The 17,851-nt window shown below is 41.5% G+C and overlaps 1 protein-coding gene across 1 annotated transcript in view; it reads left to right on the top strand.

Moving 5' to 3' along the window:
* DNAH12 (dynein axonemal heavy chain 12) overlaps window positions 1-17,851 on the top strand; it is a 176,388-nt gene that overhangs the window by 14,568 nt on the left and 143,969 nt on the right. Inside the window, exons 8-14 of the mRNA XM_054976049.1 lie at window positions 1,245-1,433; window positions 2,565-2,721; window positions 2,895-2,986; window positions 9,422-9,600; window positions 12,327-12,462; window positions 14,386-14,511; window positions 14,736-14,870. Of these exons, the coding sequence (XP_054832024.1) occupies window positions 1,245-1,433; window positions 2,565-2,721; window positions 2,895-2,986; window positions 9,422-9,600; window positions 12,327-12,462; window positions 14,386-14,511; window positions 14,736-14,870 (1,014 nt within the window). The remainder of the gene's footprint in view (window positions 1-1,244; window positions 1,434-2,564; window positions 2,722-2,894; window positions 2,987-9,421; window positions 9,601-12,326; window positions 12,463-14,385; window positions 14,512-14,735; window positions 14,871-17,851) is intronic.

Below are 17,851 nucleotides of genomic sequence, written 5' to 3'. Positions count from 1 at the left end.
ATACAAATCAATCATATACTGTGTGGTTAGACACAGGCAGATCTGCCAAGATCTAAACCTGCAGAAGCGGAACAAAACAAAAACCACAGCAAGAAGGCTGGCAGGATAGTTTACCAGTGCCTCAGCCACAACCATAGGCCTGGCAGAACATCTCTGTTTTACAGACCCGGCAGAACTGTAACAAGGCCCACAAGGCCCAGGTCTCAACAGAAAGTGTGTTCCACCAGGCTGATGCCAAAGCCAGGGCTGTTGATCAGCTGAGCATAATGCCCCTTAGGGAACATATGGTGAGAGAGGGTTCTACAGATATGTCAGTCCCATGTTAAAACCAAAACCTTGAATCTGATCCAGAATTCAACCAGAAGCCAATGCAGCTGGCACAGCACAGATTGTATATGTGCCCTAAACGGAGTCCTTGTAAGGACATGCACCACAGAATTCTGAACCATTTGCAGTTTCTGGGTTGGTCTCAAGGGTAGCCCTGCGTAGAGTGAATTACAGTGGCCCAATCTGGAGGTGACCAGTGCATGGATCAATGTAGCTTAAAAGCAAAGAGATAGGGGGCAATTGTGTAAATCTGAACCACACTACCTCCTAGATGGTCTTCAGGATTGTCGCATGCTGGCCATATTTTAAAGTTGGAGATCAACACACATTTTCCGTGTAGCATTGCATTCAATCTCCAGTGTCCAGAACTGGAGTAACTTGCCAGTTGCCCACTTGAGAGCAGTCTGTAGAAGAAAGAAGAGGGTTCTATGTGTCCTTACATAATCTCATTCTATGGGCCTAGCAGCACCCACAAAAATAATTTGTCTGTATTATGCCCTAAATTTTCATGCTTTATTTTAAATTTCAGAATTTACATTTTAAATAAACTGAAATTCTACAAAATGGACTGGAGCTACATTAAGATAAATCACAAATCTGGTCAATAGGGGCTCGGGTTGCTAAATCTGGGTTGGGAAATTCCTGGAGATTTTGGAATGGAGGCTGAAGAGGGTGGTGTTTGGAGAAGGGATGGACCTCAGTGAAGTATAATACTATATCAGCCCTCCATAGCAGCCATTTTCACTGATGTCTGTAATTCAGTTATAATTCTGGGGCATCTCCCGTCTCCACCTGGAGGTTGGCAACCTAATAGGCCATCTGGGTAGATTTCTCAGTATGTTTGTATAAATTTGCTTGAAGTGGGGAGACATTTTCTTTCATGGCAAGTAATGAAATCATTCTGTGGTCTTTTATAGATAAAGGACTTATTGAAAAGAACTGTTGAGGCTTATGTGAAACTATTTGATCTTCAAGAGCAAGGATGGCTGCCTTTATTTAAGATGGAGCTGACTTTTGATGATGAGAAAATGGACTTTTATCCAAGCTTTCAAGATCTGGAGGATGCTATATTGTTCATAATTACTTTGATTTCCCAGAGTCTGCAGGTGCAGTTTAGTCTTCTCTTACTTTATCTCATAGGAATGGTATATTACATCATAGTATAGGAATGGTAACTGTTACATCAATTATACCTTAACCCTTTAGAGTTGTTTTTAAGTACGACTAATACAACTACTGGTTTATCCCAAATAATAACTGGCTGTACATTTGTAGAGGTCACATACTAGATGTGATGTTTACCATGACCCTTAAATAGTGGTTTAGTTATTGAGGATGTTGAAATGACACCATTGTTATGGTCAAATTATTCCTCTCTGAACCAGCATTCACTGGTCTTGAGGTCTGCCTTCAGAGCCTAATGGAGCCAGATGGAATCCAGAATTCTTTGGGGGTTCACCCTACTAACCTTGACAGCACATCTGTTGATCATCTGGTTTGGCTGGGGAATAGCAAGTTGAGGCCAGCATGTATATAAAGTAGCATAATAAATGTGTAAAACGGATGGAAGTAAAGAAATCCTAAAACCACCACCGACCATCAAGTTCACAATTCCAGCTCAAGTAAAAGAGTTTAAAAATAGCTGGGAGGGATCCCAACTGGTATGCCTGGGTGCTCTGCTCATGCATGGAGAAGCTCCTTCCTGAAATTGCAGCCTCTCCCAGAACCCTTCCCTAAGGTCAGGGGATCTTTAGGTGTAGAACCTCATGAGATATAAGGTGTAGCCACTAGAAGAAAATTTCACTTCTCTCCCTTATGCAAGCAGAATTACTTTTTACTCACGCACAAGAATGAATCACTGCTAGCTTTGTGTTTTGAGATGCATATATAGCTATCCTGTTTTATGTAGTAGGATTCCCCACTGTTAAATGTTTTTACAAATCATTTGTAACAAAGGAATAAACCGTGAGATGGTTAAGTTTACAGATGGTGTAAAATAATTAAAGCAAGTCAAGACCAAAGTGAACTTTGAAAGGCAAAGAAAAGTATGGTTACAGCCTGTGTTATAAATATTAATGGAATAAGTTTGTGTTGATCAGTGCAAATCAGTCTATATGGGAAATCTGTAATGCTAAATTCCATAAAATATTTTCTTTACGAGATGTCCAATTAATACATTTATTCTTTAATAAACCATTACTTAAAATCTGTGTAACTCTTTTATGTGTTTTAAATAGAATGTTCAAACAATACATTCTTGGTTAGGAGGTGGAACTGTAGTTTCTACTATTGACACTGAACTTCCTGATCATGTGATAACTTGGGCCTCATCTATACTGAAGGGAGCAATTAATGAGAACTTGAAAGGTCCCAAAGCACATTTCGATTATTATGGTGAGTGACTTAGAATTGGCGCTTGCAAGAGAATTTTAGTATATTACAGTGTATCGCTCTAAGACCTTTTACTTCAGTTGAATTAGAAGGGTGTAACTCATTTTAGGATCGCACTGTTAATCTTGTGATGTACATAATACTGACGAACTTTTAATGCGACTGTTGCCTTGCAGTTGAAAGATATGGCTGGCTGGTAGATGGTTCTGCAGATGACCGTATACAAGCATTTGAAGCTGAGGAACATACTTTTGATGAATATGCAGAGGTAATTTTAGCTTATAATTTACTAATAAATCTACTGTGTTATGCAGATGTAGATACAACTTCTGATTGCTATTAGAAATCATTTATTCCCCTGTCCAAGCATGCATGTGTAAAATGGCAATTGAATCTCCAGAGCCCAGTACTTTGTCCCATGTATAGCTTGGCTTGTTCTGTGTTTACATTTTGTACTTGCATCCTCTGTATTAGATGTCAAAACTTTCCACTTAGGTTCAATTAAGTTCAATTCAACTTTATTGCATTGGCTCAAAGTCTTATCAAAGAACATTAAAAGAAAACAAATGGTCCAATAATCACAATACAAATTTAAACCCAAAAAAATATTGTTTAAAACAAACTACATAATAAATGTTTACAATCATGGGCCTCGGTGACAAAAAATATATTAAAAACAGAATTAACAATACCTTGCTATTCTGAAAATGACTGATTGGATCCAGTATAAATTAACTACTAACGTCAGTAAAACTAAGAACAGAGGAACAAGATCCGACAGCAAGAAGACAGCTGGGAATTTCAGCCACATCTCAACCATCTCCATAGGCCTGGCAGAACATCTCTGATTTACAGGCCTGGCAGAACTGTAACAAGTCCCGCAGGGCCTGAATCTCTACAGAGAGAGTGTTCCACCAGGCTGGTGCCATAGCCAAAAAAGCTGTGGTCCTAGTTGAGGCCAGGCGAACATCCTTGGGGCCAGGAATCACCAGCATATATTGGTCTGCTGAATGCAGTGCCCTTCGGGGAACATATGGTGAGAGATGGTCTTGTGACTATGTTGGTCCCAGTCCACTAAGGGTGTTAAAATTTAAAACCAAGACCTTGAACCTGATCCAGAATTCAACCAGGAGCCAATGCAGCTGGCATAGCACAGGTTGTATGTGTGCCCTCTTTGGAGAGCCCTTAAGGACATGCGCTACTGCATTCTGGACCAATTGCAGTTTCCAACTCAATCTCAAGGGCAGCCCTGCATAGAGTGAGTTACAGTAATCCAATCTAGAGGTGACCATTGCATGGACCATTGTTGCTAGATCGCAGGCGGAGAGATAGGGGGCAAGCTGCTGGGCCTGACAAAGAGAAAAATGCATATCTGACAACTGCTGTGACCTGAGTTTCCATTGACCAAGGACATCTGTGCAGGTAACATTTTTGCAATACTTTTTGTTCTGAAAAACATCTAAGAATATACTGTATATCAGCCATCCAAGATTTAATCTCATCTATAGTTGCATTAATTTCTGATAGTCCCAGGAATAACTTTGCAGTCATCAAAAGGCACTGCGTGCCCATAAAATCAAAGTCAAACAGTGTTTTCTCCTTGGCACATTGAGACAATCCAGAAGAGGAATTATGAGTACCATTACTCATAAAGTGTTCCTCTAAAAGATATGTCACCAATATTTTCTTGAGGCAATTTTAAATTATCTTCCTCAGTAAGCAGTGTATGATGATTTGAAGTTGAAATTGGGCTACAAGGCCCTGTTGTTTTATCCACGTTGTCTAAAGTATGCAGCTGCAGGTAATTATCCAACTTAGATGGCTTTAAAGGAGGAGGTCTGCCATTAAGAAGCCTATTAGATGGCCCAGGTCTTTTCTTCCCTATGCAAGGCATATCAGTCATCAGTTACACAGCGTGCATTGATTATTCATGTCTTGTTAGGAGAGTTTTATCTTGCATTTAACTCCCTAACCAGCTGAAACTTCGCTATAAAAAGTTAAAGTACAACAGAGTTAAAGTATTCTGGTGTATGTAAATAGCAATTCCGAAACTCCTGAAAAGTAGCTCTTGAGTTCATAAGCAACAAACTTATCACAAGAGTTCGCTCCTGCACATAACTCCCATCGACGTTCTTTCTTGGATGAAAGAAACAAGGAGGTGGTAAGTTTCAGACAACAAGGTCTAGAGAACAGTCCTTTTTCAAAATAAGAAATCTTCCAATCTTATTCTCTCGAACTGAAATGACAGTTGTTTCAATTAGTAACGCCAAAAAAGCTCTTTAATTTGCCAAACATTCCAGCAAGGAAGATAAGATCTCGAATTAATGCTTATCTTCTAGCTTTTATTAGCTTTTAAACTTAAGCCATTATTTTGTTTCTTGTTCAAACAAACTTTATCACGAGTTTAATTATTCCTAAAAGAAGAGTTCTAATTTAAACATCTGCCATCTTCTGGGTCCCAATACGATAATAATTGATTAATTTATATTTTAGACTAGTGTGGAAAATTTTTTCCAGAGTATACTTCAGGTCAGCCATTTTGCCAGAGAGATTTTTCAGATACTCAGGATGCCTTGGACTATACCTGTACCACATTTTAGTTTTATAGTTAATTATAACAGGACAGTTGAACATCTTGTCTTCAAATAAATATACCTTTCTCTGCAGTTGAGAACACCAGAAAACAGGGTACCAATTGTGTGGAAACTGCTATACACACATAACATGTGTAGATTCAATATGTTAGGAATGAAGGCTCCTGAGGCCTACAAGACTATTGGTCTTTTGTGTCGGTAACAGCCAATCATAACTGTTGCCTTATAGGCCAGCCAATGTGCTGCAAGTAGTTACTTTGTATATAGTTCATGCAAATGAAGGATTCTAGCTGCTTTCCTTGTATTGGTTGTTGTTAAAAGTCGGTGTGGTTTCTGTAAGTATAAATTAATAATAATATGTTTATTGCTTTTCCGGCCGAAGCCATAAGCCATACAAACACCAACAAAATATGAACTGTACACTTGAACATACCCAATTCACATAGACATAACTCGTCATTATCACTTTAAACTATCTAAACTCATGAAAATCTTGCTTCTTTATCACCGTGGCTAAAAAGGAAGCCACTATGGCAGAGGTTTGATTGTCAGGAAAGTTATCAGACAGTAACACTGAGATTGCCCAAGGAAGGAAGGGAAGCTTTTCTTTTAACATAATAGGAATAATAAATCTCTCTCTTTCCTTACTCCACTTAGGGCAAAAAACTATTATATGATCCAAGGTCTCTAACTTTCCTTGTCCACAGTCACAAACTCGTTCAGAATAAGGGAGTCCAGAGAAACGACCAGAAAGCACTTTAGAGGGGAAGGAGTTAAGTCTAGCCAATGTGAAGGCTCTGCGTTGAGCTGGAATCTTTAAAGAATAGCAATAAGATGGAATAGCCTCTGGGGGTGAAAGTCCCAGGGATAAGCCCGAAAATGTACGTCTGGCTCTCTGGAAGTATAAATTAGTTACTGTTGAGCCAGTCTGCTGTCTGCCTGCTTCCAGCTTCCAATAAAGATGTTTACTATAATAAAAAGGTGACAATCTCAATATATAATACTGGCAACGAAGGTGGGATAGAAAGCAGGTAGGCAGCCCTGCAACACTAAGAGCTAAATCACTCCTGTTGCTGGGATCTGTCGCCTTGGCCGACCCAGAGCTAATACACAGCTGCTCTGTTGCAATTCACCAACAGTGAATTATGGCCTCCAAGGGCCACTTTGGGCCTTCTGACTCAACCTCTGAGGACTGGGAGTCATATATCACGAGCTTCAAGTTCTGACGTCATGGTCGATATGGGCATTACTTCCAGCCACTTCAAAAAGGAGTCCACTATGATGAGTAAACCTTCCCCCTGAAAAGGCCCGGCAAAGTCAATGTGGAGCCGTGACCACGGTGTGCACGTTGTCTCCCATGGGTGTACTGGGACCTGTGGCATGTCGGGGCGAGACTCCTGACAGGGCTGACAGGTCCAGACCCATCCTTCCACAGCTTGGTCCATCCACGGCCACCACACATAGCTGCGGGCCAGAGCCTTCATCTTGACAATCCCCGGATGTCCCACATGAAGTGCCTCCAGCACGTGCTGACACAGCCTGGGTGGAACTACAACTCTGTTCCCCTCAGAATAGGCACATTGTAGAAAGCGTGTCAGATGGTGATCTCTGACGGCTGTGGCGAAAAAAGGTCTCGTATTCGGTCTTTGATGATGTTGAATGCCATAGCTTGGAGCTGAGCCGGCACCACGAGTGCCCGGGCTATGTCAAAAGTAGACCGCCCACAGATGCTAAAGAAGGTCGCTCTGTGGAGGTCCGCATCAGTGACCTCACTAAGGCGTATGTTTGTGACCCACAGCCTGCCAGACACTATAGTCTCAGATAACGGTGCACAATTCACTTCCCAGGAATTCCAGAGATTCCTCGAGAACAATGCCATCCTACACATCGCTTCAGCACTGTTCCACTCATCAACAAATGGACAAGCTGAAAGAATGGTGAGGGCCACTAAAGACTTACTCCACAGATTAAGCCAGGGGGATTTGAGCCAGCGGTTGGCTGACTACTTATTGCGGCAGCACATCACACCCCACTCCACCATGGGACAGAGCCCAGCAGAGCTATTGATGGGGTGACAGCTGACAACCCTGCTTGAATGGCTCCACCCAAACTTAGATCCAGACGCCCAGAGGGAGCTGGAGATTTCAGGAACTCCAGGAGGTTCCAGCGGGGTGACTTAGTTTATGCCAGAAACTTTGGGGAAGGGCCAAACTGGGTTCTGGCTTCAGTGCTCAGGGTGATGGGGCCGATATCCTATGAGGTGGCTGATGCCAATGGCAGAACACTCTGGAGACACACCGATCAGCTACGGCAACACTGGCTGGAGCAGGCGCAGGGACAGGACAGAGACTATTCACCCTGCACCGCTGACACAAAGGCTGAATCGGCAGCAGCGACCGAGCAGAGTAGAGATTGTCCAGTGCCACCAAGCTGTCCAGAAACTCAATCAAGTACGGAAAACTCCTCCACTTCTCCTAGTGGGGCAGAGGACGTTATCAATGCTGAACCACCTGTCAGAAGACCGTCTATATCAGAAGGATTGCATAGGTCTCAGCGGGCTTGCCATCCCCCAGCATACCATAGCAACTTTGTTTGCGATGGGGTAGCCTGAACTTAGGGGGGAGGGGTGTTATATATTGCTTGAGCAGGAACGAAGGCTCCTCCTGAGGCATACAAGACTATTGGTCTTTTGTGCCAGTAGCAGCCAATCATAACTGTTGCCTTATAGTCCAATCACTGTGCTGCAAGTAGTTACCTTGTATATAGTTCATGCAAATAAAGGATTCTAGCTGCTTTCCTTGTATTGGTTGTTGTTAAAAGTCAGTGTGATTTCTGTAAGTATAAATTAGTTACTGTTGAGCCTGTCTGCTGTCTGTCTGCTTCTAGCTTCCAATAAAGATATTTACTATAATAAAGAGCTAATAATCTCAATATATAATACAATATATACATTTTAGTGAAGTCATCTGGTTGGGAGCCTCCCCATTTCTCCTAGTTCATGTTTTTACTCTATTGCCTAAGAATATCTGAAATGGGCTAAAATCTCCTTAAAATGATATGAATTTGAGGGATATGTGCCTTTAGCCTTTATAATACATTCCATTGTAATGAATGCCTGTAGGTTGGTGGCAGAGCTTGCTGCTGTGCCCTTTTGTAAAAAGGGCTTTTCAGTTGATGTACAAATGTCCTATTTTCAGAGTGTTTGTTAATAAGGCGTATTGCACTAAAAAAATCAAGTTTCCAAGTGGCCCTAATCAGCGTTTCATGTGCACCAGTGCATCAGTTTTAAATCAAAAAGAGTCCAGTAGCACCTTTAAGACTAACCAATTTTATTGTAGCATAAGCTTTCAAGAATCAAGTTCTCTTCGTCAGATGCATGGAACAGAAACTGGTCAAATATTTGACCAGTTTCTGTTCCATGCATCTGACAAAGAAAACTTGATTCTCGAAAGCTTATGCTACAATAAAATTGGTTAGTCTTAAAGGTGCTACTGGACTCTTTTTGATTTTGCTACTACAGACTAACACGGCTAACTCCTCTGGATCAGTTTTAAATGACTTTATATGTATGTAAATAGACCTAGAATACTTAAAAAGCATACAAGTGGGAGATAAGAAAAAACACAAGATCGATCATTCTTGCTGGATCCCACTCCTCACAAAATATATGATACTATGCTACAGAATGTTCAGTTCTCTTTATTTCTAGTTGAGATTTTGCTCTGCTTTGTGTTGTTGTGTGCAGATTTGAAGCTTTTTATAAAGATGGTGGCAAAGCACTATATGCAGATTGTTAATGCCTTCCTGTTGAATGGTTATATAGACTAGCATGCATGATTCTATTTTCTCTGAGGTCTAGTCCTTAGAAACAGCAGAAAGATGGTAAATGTCTGTATAAGCTATATCTCAGACTGCAGTTGGCGGTTCATACAGCTGAATGTTGTTCCATAACCAGCCTCCCAAATCCTTCCACAGGGAAAACTAGATAATGGCTCTAGCCTAATCTTCTCCCTGACTTACTAGTTTTGTTTATGTATGGATTTTTTTGGGTGGGGGAGCATGTTTTAAAGAATGTAGCTGAAGTTAACAAATGTAATATCGTTTTAAAGTTTACAGATGAATTTCTCAGTCTTGCAAAGGAAATAATGAGCTTGCCAATGTTAGCTCATTTCCCTATGGTTCGTTTAGACTGTGAGGATTTGAAGCAAGGTTTGGTTGACAAAGCAAGAAGCTTTGCAAATAAATTATTGGACAAATTAGTTTACAATCACAGAAAAGAAAATGAAATGTAAGTGAATTTCTTACTGTATGTAATCTTTCGCTTAAAAAAGATATTACCGTATGCACAGCATTGTTATGTTTTCCCTTTATGGATCGATCTCTTGAAGAATGATTTTTTCTTGTTAACCTTGGCAGCCAGCTGCTATGAACTGTTGTTCAGTGCCAGTAGAGCATAAATGCTAGGTTCCAGTGCTGGAGCAGGAGTCACCTCGACTCTTTGCATGAATAACAGGTATTGTCTGCAGTAGCCTTTGGCACTGCAATACAAGCTTTAAGTAAAAAGCTTTACCCAGCACAGCAGCACCATGCAAACAGTTTTTCAGGAAAGGGGCAGGATGAAGGATGTAAAGGGAGGCAGTACTGCCTTTGGTTCCTAGTACCACATCATGGGGCTATAGGAATGGTACTGTGTCCCGAATGTTGGTGCAGAATTCTTCAAGCAAATAATTGTATCAGTTAAATTTTTAAAAGGACTGTTAAAAGGCAAGTATGACAGAGCAGAATGACACTGCAAAACTTGCTTTACTTAGAATAGGTGGTAGCCTACTCTGTATGGGATTACACTGCCTCTGAAGGAGTAGGTTCATATTACCCCCATCCCTGTAAAAATTGCCTGCAGCCTACACTCCTTTAAAAAGCAAGCAGAATAGCCTTTCAATACCTCCAAAATACCTCTCAATATGGTGCCCCCTCACTTCTACAGGAAGCCTGTTCCACAGGGTAGGAGCTATGATAGAAAAGGCGTGGCTTTAGTTAATACTGGATGGGCTACCTTAAGCAGGGGAACAACTAGGTGGCAACTAAAAATTGCAGCTAATGTATGGGGACATATGGGAAGAGACTGTCTTTTAGATACATGGGTCCTAGATAGTGAAGGGTTTTGAAGATCCTAACCTACACCTTGAATTGGACTTCAAAACAAACTGGCAGCTAATGTAGCTGTTTTAAAATAATTGAGATGTGTTCCAAGTGTCTAGCCTCTGATAATAATCAGACTGACACATTCTAAATGAGCTGCAATTTCTGGGTTGTCTTCAAGGCAAGCCAGTGTAGATTGCCTTGCTATAATCCAGCCTCAAGATTACAAAATCATGGATCTGATTGGCCAGATTGGCTGGCAAACCATATACAACTGATACAAGACACTCTAAGCCACTGAACCAACCTGCTTTTCAAACATCAATGCCAGATCCATGAGCACTCCAAAGCTCTTAACCTGCTCTGTAAATGCTAACTCCACTCCATCCAAGACAAGCGAATCCAATCCCTCTAAACTGTAGGTGTGCAATTTGGTATATCCGGTACAAAAATATACCCAAATAATATATGAGAGAATCGTCATTGGACAGACAAGCTCTCCTTAACTTGTTGCATTGCTTGTGATAGTTGTACCCCCCTCCCTTCTTTTGCCTGGGAGAGAAAACTCCAAAGGCCAAAAGTAAAAAGACTGCTCCAAATGGCTGCAGCTTCAGGAGTGCTGCCATGGTGGTTCTGCTGGGGTTCATTGGTTCTGTTGGACTTTGTTCTTTTTGAGAAGATTTGGGTCCATGGTTGTTCTTTGTGTATTTGGCATTAGCTTCTTTATCTGAATCCAGAAAGCATTAGATTCTCTCCCCGCTCTGGAAACAACGGAGAGTAACTGAGGGCATCTTGTTCAGGAGCCCATAAAATTGGACCCCTTGACCCAATCTTCTTGAAATTTGAAGTTATTACAGGACAGCCAGCCCTCACTGTGCTGCACTTTTGGTGCAGTTTGTTTGAAAAACTGCCTCTCCATTCCCTGGAAAGATTCCCCCATAAGGAATAATGAAGCTGAATATATGCAGATTCCTGAAAAAACCCAAATCCAAATATTAAACTGGTATTTTTGGACTCAAATATTGGGGATACTGATATTTATGCCTTCCTGATACCCAAAGCTGAAAAATACTGATTTTTTTTTAAAGTGCACATCCCTACTCTAAACATCAGCCTTCCCAACCAGCATCACCTCTGTCATGTCTGGATTTGGCTTCATCTTGTTCTGCCTTTGTCACCTGACCACAGACTCAAAGCACTGGTTCAGAGCCAAGATGGACGCATCTGGAGGATTGGATAATGAAATATGGAGTTGGTGTCATCTGCATGTTTATTTTATTTATGTTATTTATAGTCTGCCTTTCTCACTGAGAGTTAAGGCAAATGTTGATGACACCCAACCCTGAACCTTGAGATGATCTCAATCAGTTGCCTCTTACAGATATTGAAGAGAATGGATGAAAGAACAGAACCTCAAAGTATACCCAAGACCACCAAAGTACTACTCCCCTTATGCCAGTTCCATATTCCAACTGACAGATAATAATGCAGTGATCAGTCGCATCAAAAGCTGTTGACAAATCTAATAATATCAACATGGAACCTAGCAACAAGAGTTCTCCGCTAGAATATTGGCCTTTTGAGGTTAATTAATCTTCAGACAAAGTCATATATGAGACCCAGAAATCTCTTTTAGTCCTGCAGATCTTCCTGTAATAATGATGGTTTTGTTTAGTGTTTTTACAATGTTGCTTTGTTTTTATTGTATTTTTATTTTTATATTTTTAATGAGCTAATTGATTTTGTTGTGCAGTGCTTCAACAACTCTCATAGAAAGCAATCTAGAAATATGATAAATAAATAGACATATGACTCTGTACATAATCACATTAAACTCTTTAAACTTTGATATATATTAAGATATGAATTTTGCAGGATCTGCCATGAATTTGAAATGTTTAAAAAACGTGCATTAAAAATTCCTGAGACAACTGAGGAAATGATGGCAAGTATAGCGTATATAGACAAGGCTAAAACTGTAGGTATCCAGCAGCTGAATGAAAAGATCAAGGTAACGATCATATTGTTTTTCAGTTGTTTTCTTGACTAATAACACAGGGGAACATGGGATCTTAGTTTAAAGTCATCTTACTTTGGTTGCTTTTTACTATACTGCATGACATTCCATCCAGAACTAATATAAACTGATATAACAACAACATGCTTTGGGGGATAAGTAGTACCACAACATAAAGTTATCAGTTTGTTCACACACACAGCCTTGTTGGAGATCAGTAGAACTGCAGCTAGGTTCTATATTTCAGATTCTTCATTGTTGTTATATGAGAGGTGCTTGAAGTACCTCTGAGCCACATTCCCATCTCTTTTTTATGTCTGCTTCTTCCTGCCTTCTAGCTTTCATTTGTATAGTCAAGCTTCTGTGTAATAAACCATGCTTATTTCTACTCCTGAAGGCCTAGGTTCTAGTGTGGCTTTGGGTGGTTAGCGGATAAGTTACTTCTTTTGGGAATATATGTATTTAGTTTGGTTTAGTTTAGTAACTTAGCAGAGTAACATAGCACAGTAATATAGTCAGAAGCGTTTAAACCCTTAAAAACATGCTAATTAATTAATTAATCTTCAGACAAAGTCATAGAAAGATAGAACTTACAGTTTATTATAGCAGATTTCTTCCATAGCAATATCTTCTGGTAATAAGAAGGGAAAGATCCTAATCTAAAGAGTTACATTGCCTATTCTAATGCCACGGCCTGAAAAAGTAGGCAGCAAGGCTGTAGATGTGGGTTTGTGAAAAAAGCTCCATAGAGGAGCATGGAAGATTGACATCCTTCCTCTTTGGAAGACCATGTCGAGAGAGAGAGATTTCCTAAGAGGCACAGAGGCAAGAGAGGAGGAGTCAGTAGGCATTCCCACCTTAGACAAGAGAGTGGCAGATTGCTAGTTTTATACATTACATTCAAAGAGACATGCTGAACCCCCCAGTGTCCAAAGGCAGGCTGAGTCGCCTATTCCAACAACTTCTTCATGGTCTCTTGCATCAATTAAGAGCTTTGCCATTGCACAGAGTTTAAATTAGAAACTTCTAAACCTAGCTTTTAGGCATGAAAATCCTTTCCCTCAAAGATGCAGCAGGAGACACATAGAACTGACAGTGAAAAACACATTGCAGTCCTAAAAAAAGTTACTCCAGTCTAAGCCCATTGAAATCATTGGGCTTAGAGTGGAGTAACCATTTACAGTTGCACTAACAGCACACCCCCACAGCCCTTTTCTGCTAATAAAAGTACATAGGGTAGAAGTAGGTTGCCAGTCCCCTGCTGGGGGCAAGGGTTCCCCCGCTCCCACCCCGCCTCCGCTTACCTGGCCGGCAGGGAGGAACACATGGAGTGTGGGAGCGCTCTGCAGTGGCCAGATTCAGGCCGATTTGGAACCAAATTGAACCAAATCAGGCCTGATTCTGCCACCCTGCAGAGCACAGGAGCACTCCCAGGGTGGCACGTGGCCTTCGCGATGACATCAATTTCCAGAAGTGATATCATCATGCAGGCTGGGAACGTGCACACACTCATAAGAGGGAAACCAAAAGGTAGGTGCTGGTCTTCCAACCTCCCACTCGGGGGGGTTGGGGAACCTGGCAACCTAGATGGAAGGGAGGGAATGTTCTTCCTGCTGCAGCACCACTCTTGGAAGACAATTTGGTGCCCCACACTATTTTAAAGGTTAGTGCTGGGTCACATATTAAATGCAAGATGGGTTTTCCTAACTCATGTTTAATGTATTGTCTCATCAGACCCTGAGAAGTGATAAGAAAGGGAGCATGCAATCAGTCCTGAGGCCCACTTCCCTTTCAGCAATCATAATCCTAGGAAAATAGTATCCGGGGATGCTCTAAAAAAATAGCAATTCCAATTTTTAATTAGCATCAGATTTTTATTTCTTTGAGAATTGAAAACATTGTTTTGTTTTTTTATAGGAATGCAAGCAGCGAATGAATTACTTGTTAGATGTTTATCTGTTTGATCAAGATGACTTGGCACTCAATGCAGCTGTCCTGTTATGGCCTGTACATATTAATCCCATCTTTGATGAAAATGATGATGTAAGTAAATACTTTATTTTATATAGTATAGGATTTGAAACTCATGGGAGCTGGTTTTGAAACTTGATTCGGTCAGCTTTAACAGGTCAACCAATGTTGTATGTGATATGTTTGGTTTGATTCAGTGTAAGGCAGTTCTTGTGGGATAATGATGTCACAAATGTTGATCTCTGGGTGGATGCTTATCACTAACTTTCTTTTAACATATATATTTTGTATTATAGATCATTGAAATGTCTAAACGTAAAGGTGAAAGTGAATTGTTGGCCAAACGTGAGAAACTGATACTAGAAGTAGAAAAGCAGACGCGCCGTATGCAGGAATTTACAGAATACTCTGATTTGGACCGCATGCAACAGGTCTGTGTCACGTGGGATAAAGAGGGAGGGCTAGAATGATCCCACATTTGCATGTAGGCAGAGAATCAAATGTTAAAAGGTGAAGCTTTATATCTGTTTTGTCAAGCTGATAATGTGATAAGCTCACCATTTTACAATCATATAGCTACCTTATAATTTAGATAGTTAGCAAAGTATTGTAATTGGATAGAAGCTTTATCAGAATGAGTTCAGATAGTAAACAGACTGCACATGTGAAAAGCAAGTCTCTGAGTGTCAGGCAGAGCAAAGGTTTACTTATATGAGTAACAAATGCGCAGGGGGGGGGGGGGCGGGTTGAAATCCTGAATTCAGTTTCTACTCTTTCAGAGATGTAAGAGCAGTAGTAGGGCAGTAGTAGGAAATGTTGTTTTAATAGTAGGTATATTGCTACAGCATCATAGCATTATAATGATATACCTACTAACAATTCTATTGCTCTGGCAAATGCCTCTGCAATCAAAGCAACAATAAGGGTGCAACAGGGAATAATTCCCCATGTGGAAGCTGCTAAAGAGATACTGATTAAAGTCTGAAGACTAACCATCTGATTAGGCAATTATGTTAAATTCTAATTGGGTTAGGGGAAACCCCAACCCAGTTCATATTTAATGTGTGACTCGGGACTTACCTTAAAAATAGCGGGGAAAGAGGCAAATAATCTCCGGAGAATGGTGCAGCAATAGGAGGGTCTTTATCATTTCCTCCCTTCCATCCTGCATGCTTTTGCTAGCAGAAAAGGGCTGTTGTGGCTAGGGGGAGAATGTGGGGATGTTTGCTGCATTCAGGTAAGCAAACTCAAATGTCTCTCTCCCCTTAGCTACACTTTTTTTCGTTGCCACCACCAAACTTACCAGGCTTTGTCTTTCACCAGCAGTTTGGAAACTGGTGAGCCTCTGAGACTGCACAGAGTGCCAGCAACGAAAGAGCAACTATGTGGAGTACATCCATTGACAAAACTGGTTATTAACCAAAGAAAGATCTTTATTGTGCTAAACTAGAATATATAATGCAGAGTACAGAATATTCAAGGAAGGAGATGTCATGGCATGTCTGTTTAAGCACTTAATACTAAGAAAAGAAACATTCTAACCAAATAATCTTGAGAGTCACTAATATTACCTCAACATCCCAAACATGCCTGAGACAGGTGTGAATCTAGTGAGCCTAGGGAAACAGAGGCAAGCTGCCTTCTTATCTCCCTTACTCCTGATCTAATGAGCACATACACACAGGGCTACTGATCTTTTTAACCCTTCTCCTGAGAGGGTGGGATTCCACCCCACCTCCAGTCATGAGTTAGGAAACCTTCCCTCTATGCCCACCATGACACCTTGCCCAGGCAGTACAATGTACATGTAGCTGTGGCTTTATTATGCCATCAAAGTTACATAAACAGCCATTTCTCTCAAACTGAGTGACAGAGCAAATGGTTAGGCACTTGCTGATTTATGACTCTTCCTCTTCCTGATTAGAGATCAGCTTTCCCTGGGTTTAATTCTAGCAGATAAATGAAAGGACAGTGTGATATCTAAAGGTCTGCTTGATATCTCTATCATAACAAGGGCCATGTGGGGAACAGGCTGTTTGTCTCACTGCTGGTTCCACGTGTCTCCTGAGCAGACACATGGAACCGGCAGTGTGTTAAACAGCCCTCCTTGTGGACCTTTTCTGTTAGTAAAAGTGCACAGACTGGAAGGGAGGGAATGATGAGGCCCGTCCTCCTACTACCTTATGCTCACGAGATGTTTCCCCTCTAGACATGGGCACAAATCGAATCAATTTTCATGACGAATCAGGCTGATTCATGTCTTGTGAAAACGCACTTTGTGGGGCTGCGTTTTTCACAAAATCCACGACTTTTGGGGCTGATTTGTTCGATTTATGAATGCTTTGTGATGCCAGATAGGCTGGCGCTGATCCATTGATTTCCTAGGCAACATAGGCCCGGAATGTCTGCAGACCTTTTGTTGCTGTGGAAACCCCAGTTTTAGCCCATATAATCTTTATAGGCAGCTCTCCCAGCCAACCTGAGAGTTCCCATTCTGTTCTAGGAGAGCAATGAGCAGGGGGGAGATGGGCCTTCTGTAGCCATGGGAACACCAGTCTTATCCCTCCAAACCCTGTTAGGCAAGTCTGTCTGCCAACCAGAGAGCTCCTATTCCGCTCTATGTGAGCATTTCTTATATAAGGCACAGCTCTGTGCCTCCTGCTTTCAGTTCCAGACACAGGGAGAGGGAGGAGCTGTTGCTGGGATTTGGAGTGAGAAAGAGTGGATTTGGGAGCTTTCGGCTGGATTTACTGCTGCTTCAAAAGAGACCAAAAAGCCTCTGCTCTTGTTCTTGCTGGGAAGGTTGTTGGGTGAGAGTGCCTTTTTTCCTCCACCCCACCTCACCCCAGTCTCAGGGCATTGCCTGCCTCGTGGGTTTTCCCTTTTATTGGCTCATTTTGGTGAGGGTCGCCCCCCTTTTTTGGCTCTGGGGCCTAGCTTGACTGAGGCCTCCCTTTTTTTCTTTGATTTTCTTTGTTTCTTCTTATTCTTTCTGGGTTCCTCTGCTGCAACCTCACACTCCCGGTCAACGTATTGCAATCTTCACCAAACTTGGAGGGTGGCTGGAGGAGAGCCTGCTGAAGTCTCCCTACGAGTTTGGCATCTCTGGGTATGAAGGGGCCGTTGTAGGGCCCCAGGATCTGACGAATCACAAACCTAATGAATCATTTCGCGAAACGGGACAATTTCATGAAAGTTCATATTTCATGGAATGCGACGAACCATGAAACTCAGGGTTCTTTCCCCCCCCTGTTTTGTACCCATCTCTGTTCCCCTCCACGGTATATTTAAGGTGAGTCCTGCATCACATGTTAAATGTGAGCTGGGTTGGGGTTTCCTCCAACCCAACTCCCATTTAATATACTGTCTAATCAGTCCCTAAAGTAGCTTGGGAATATCAGCAATTTCATGC

This window comes from Eublepharis macularius, chromosome 4 (genome assembly GCF_028583425.1).
Source record: "Eublepharis macularius isolate TG4126 chromosome 4, MPM_Emac_v1.0, whole genome shotgun sequence".
Lineage (NCBI taxonomy): Eukaryota > Metazoa > Chordata > Lepidosauria > Squamata > Eublepharidae > Eublepharis > Eublepharis macularius.
Note: the sequence above shows the minus strand (reverse complement) of the source record. Positions and strands in the feature narration are given on the sequence as shown.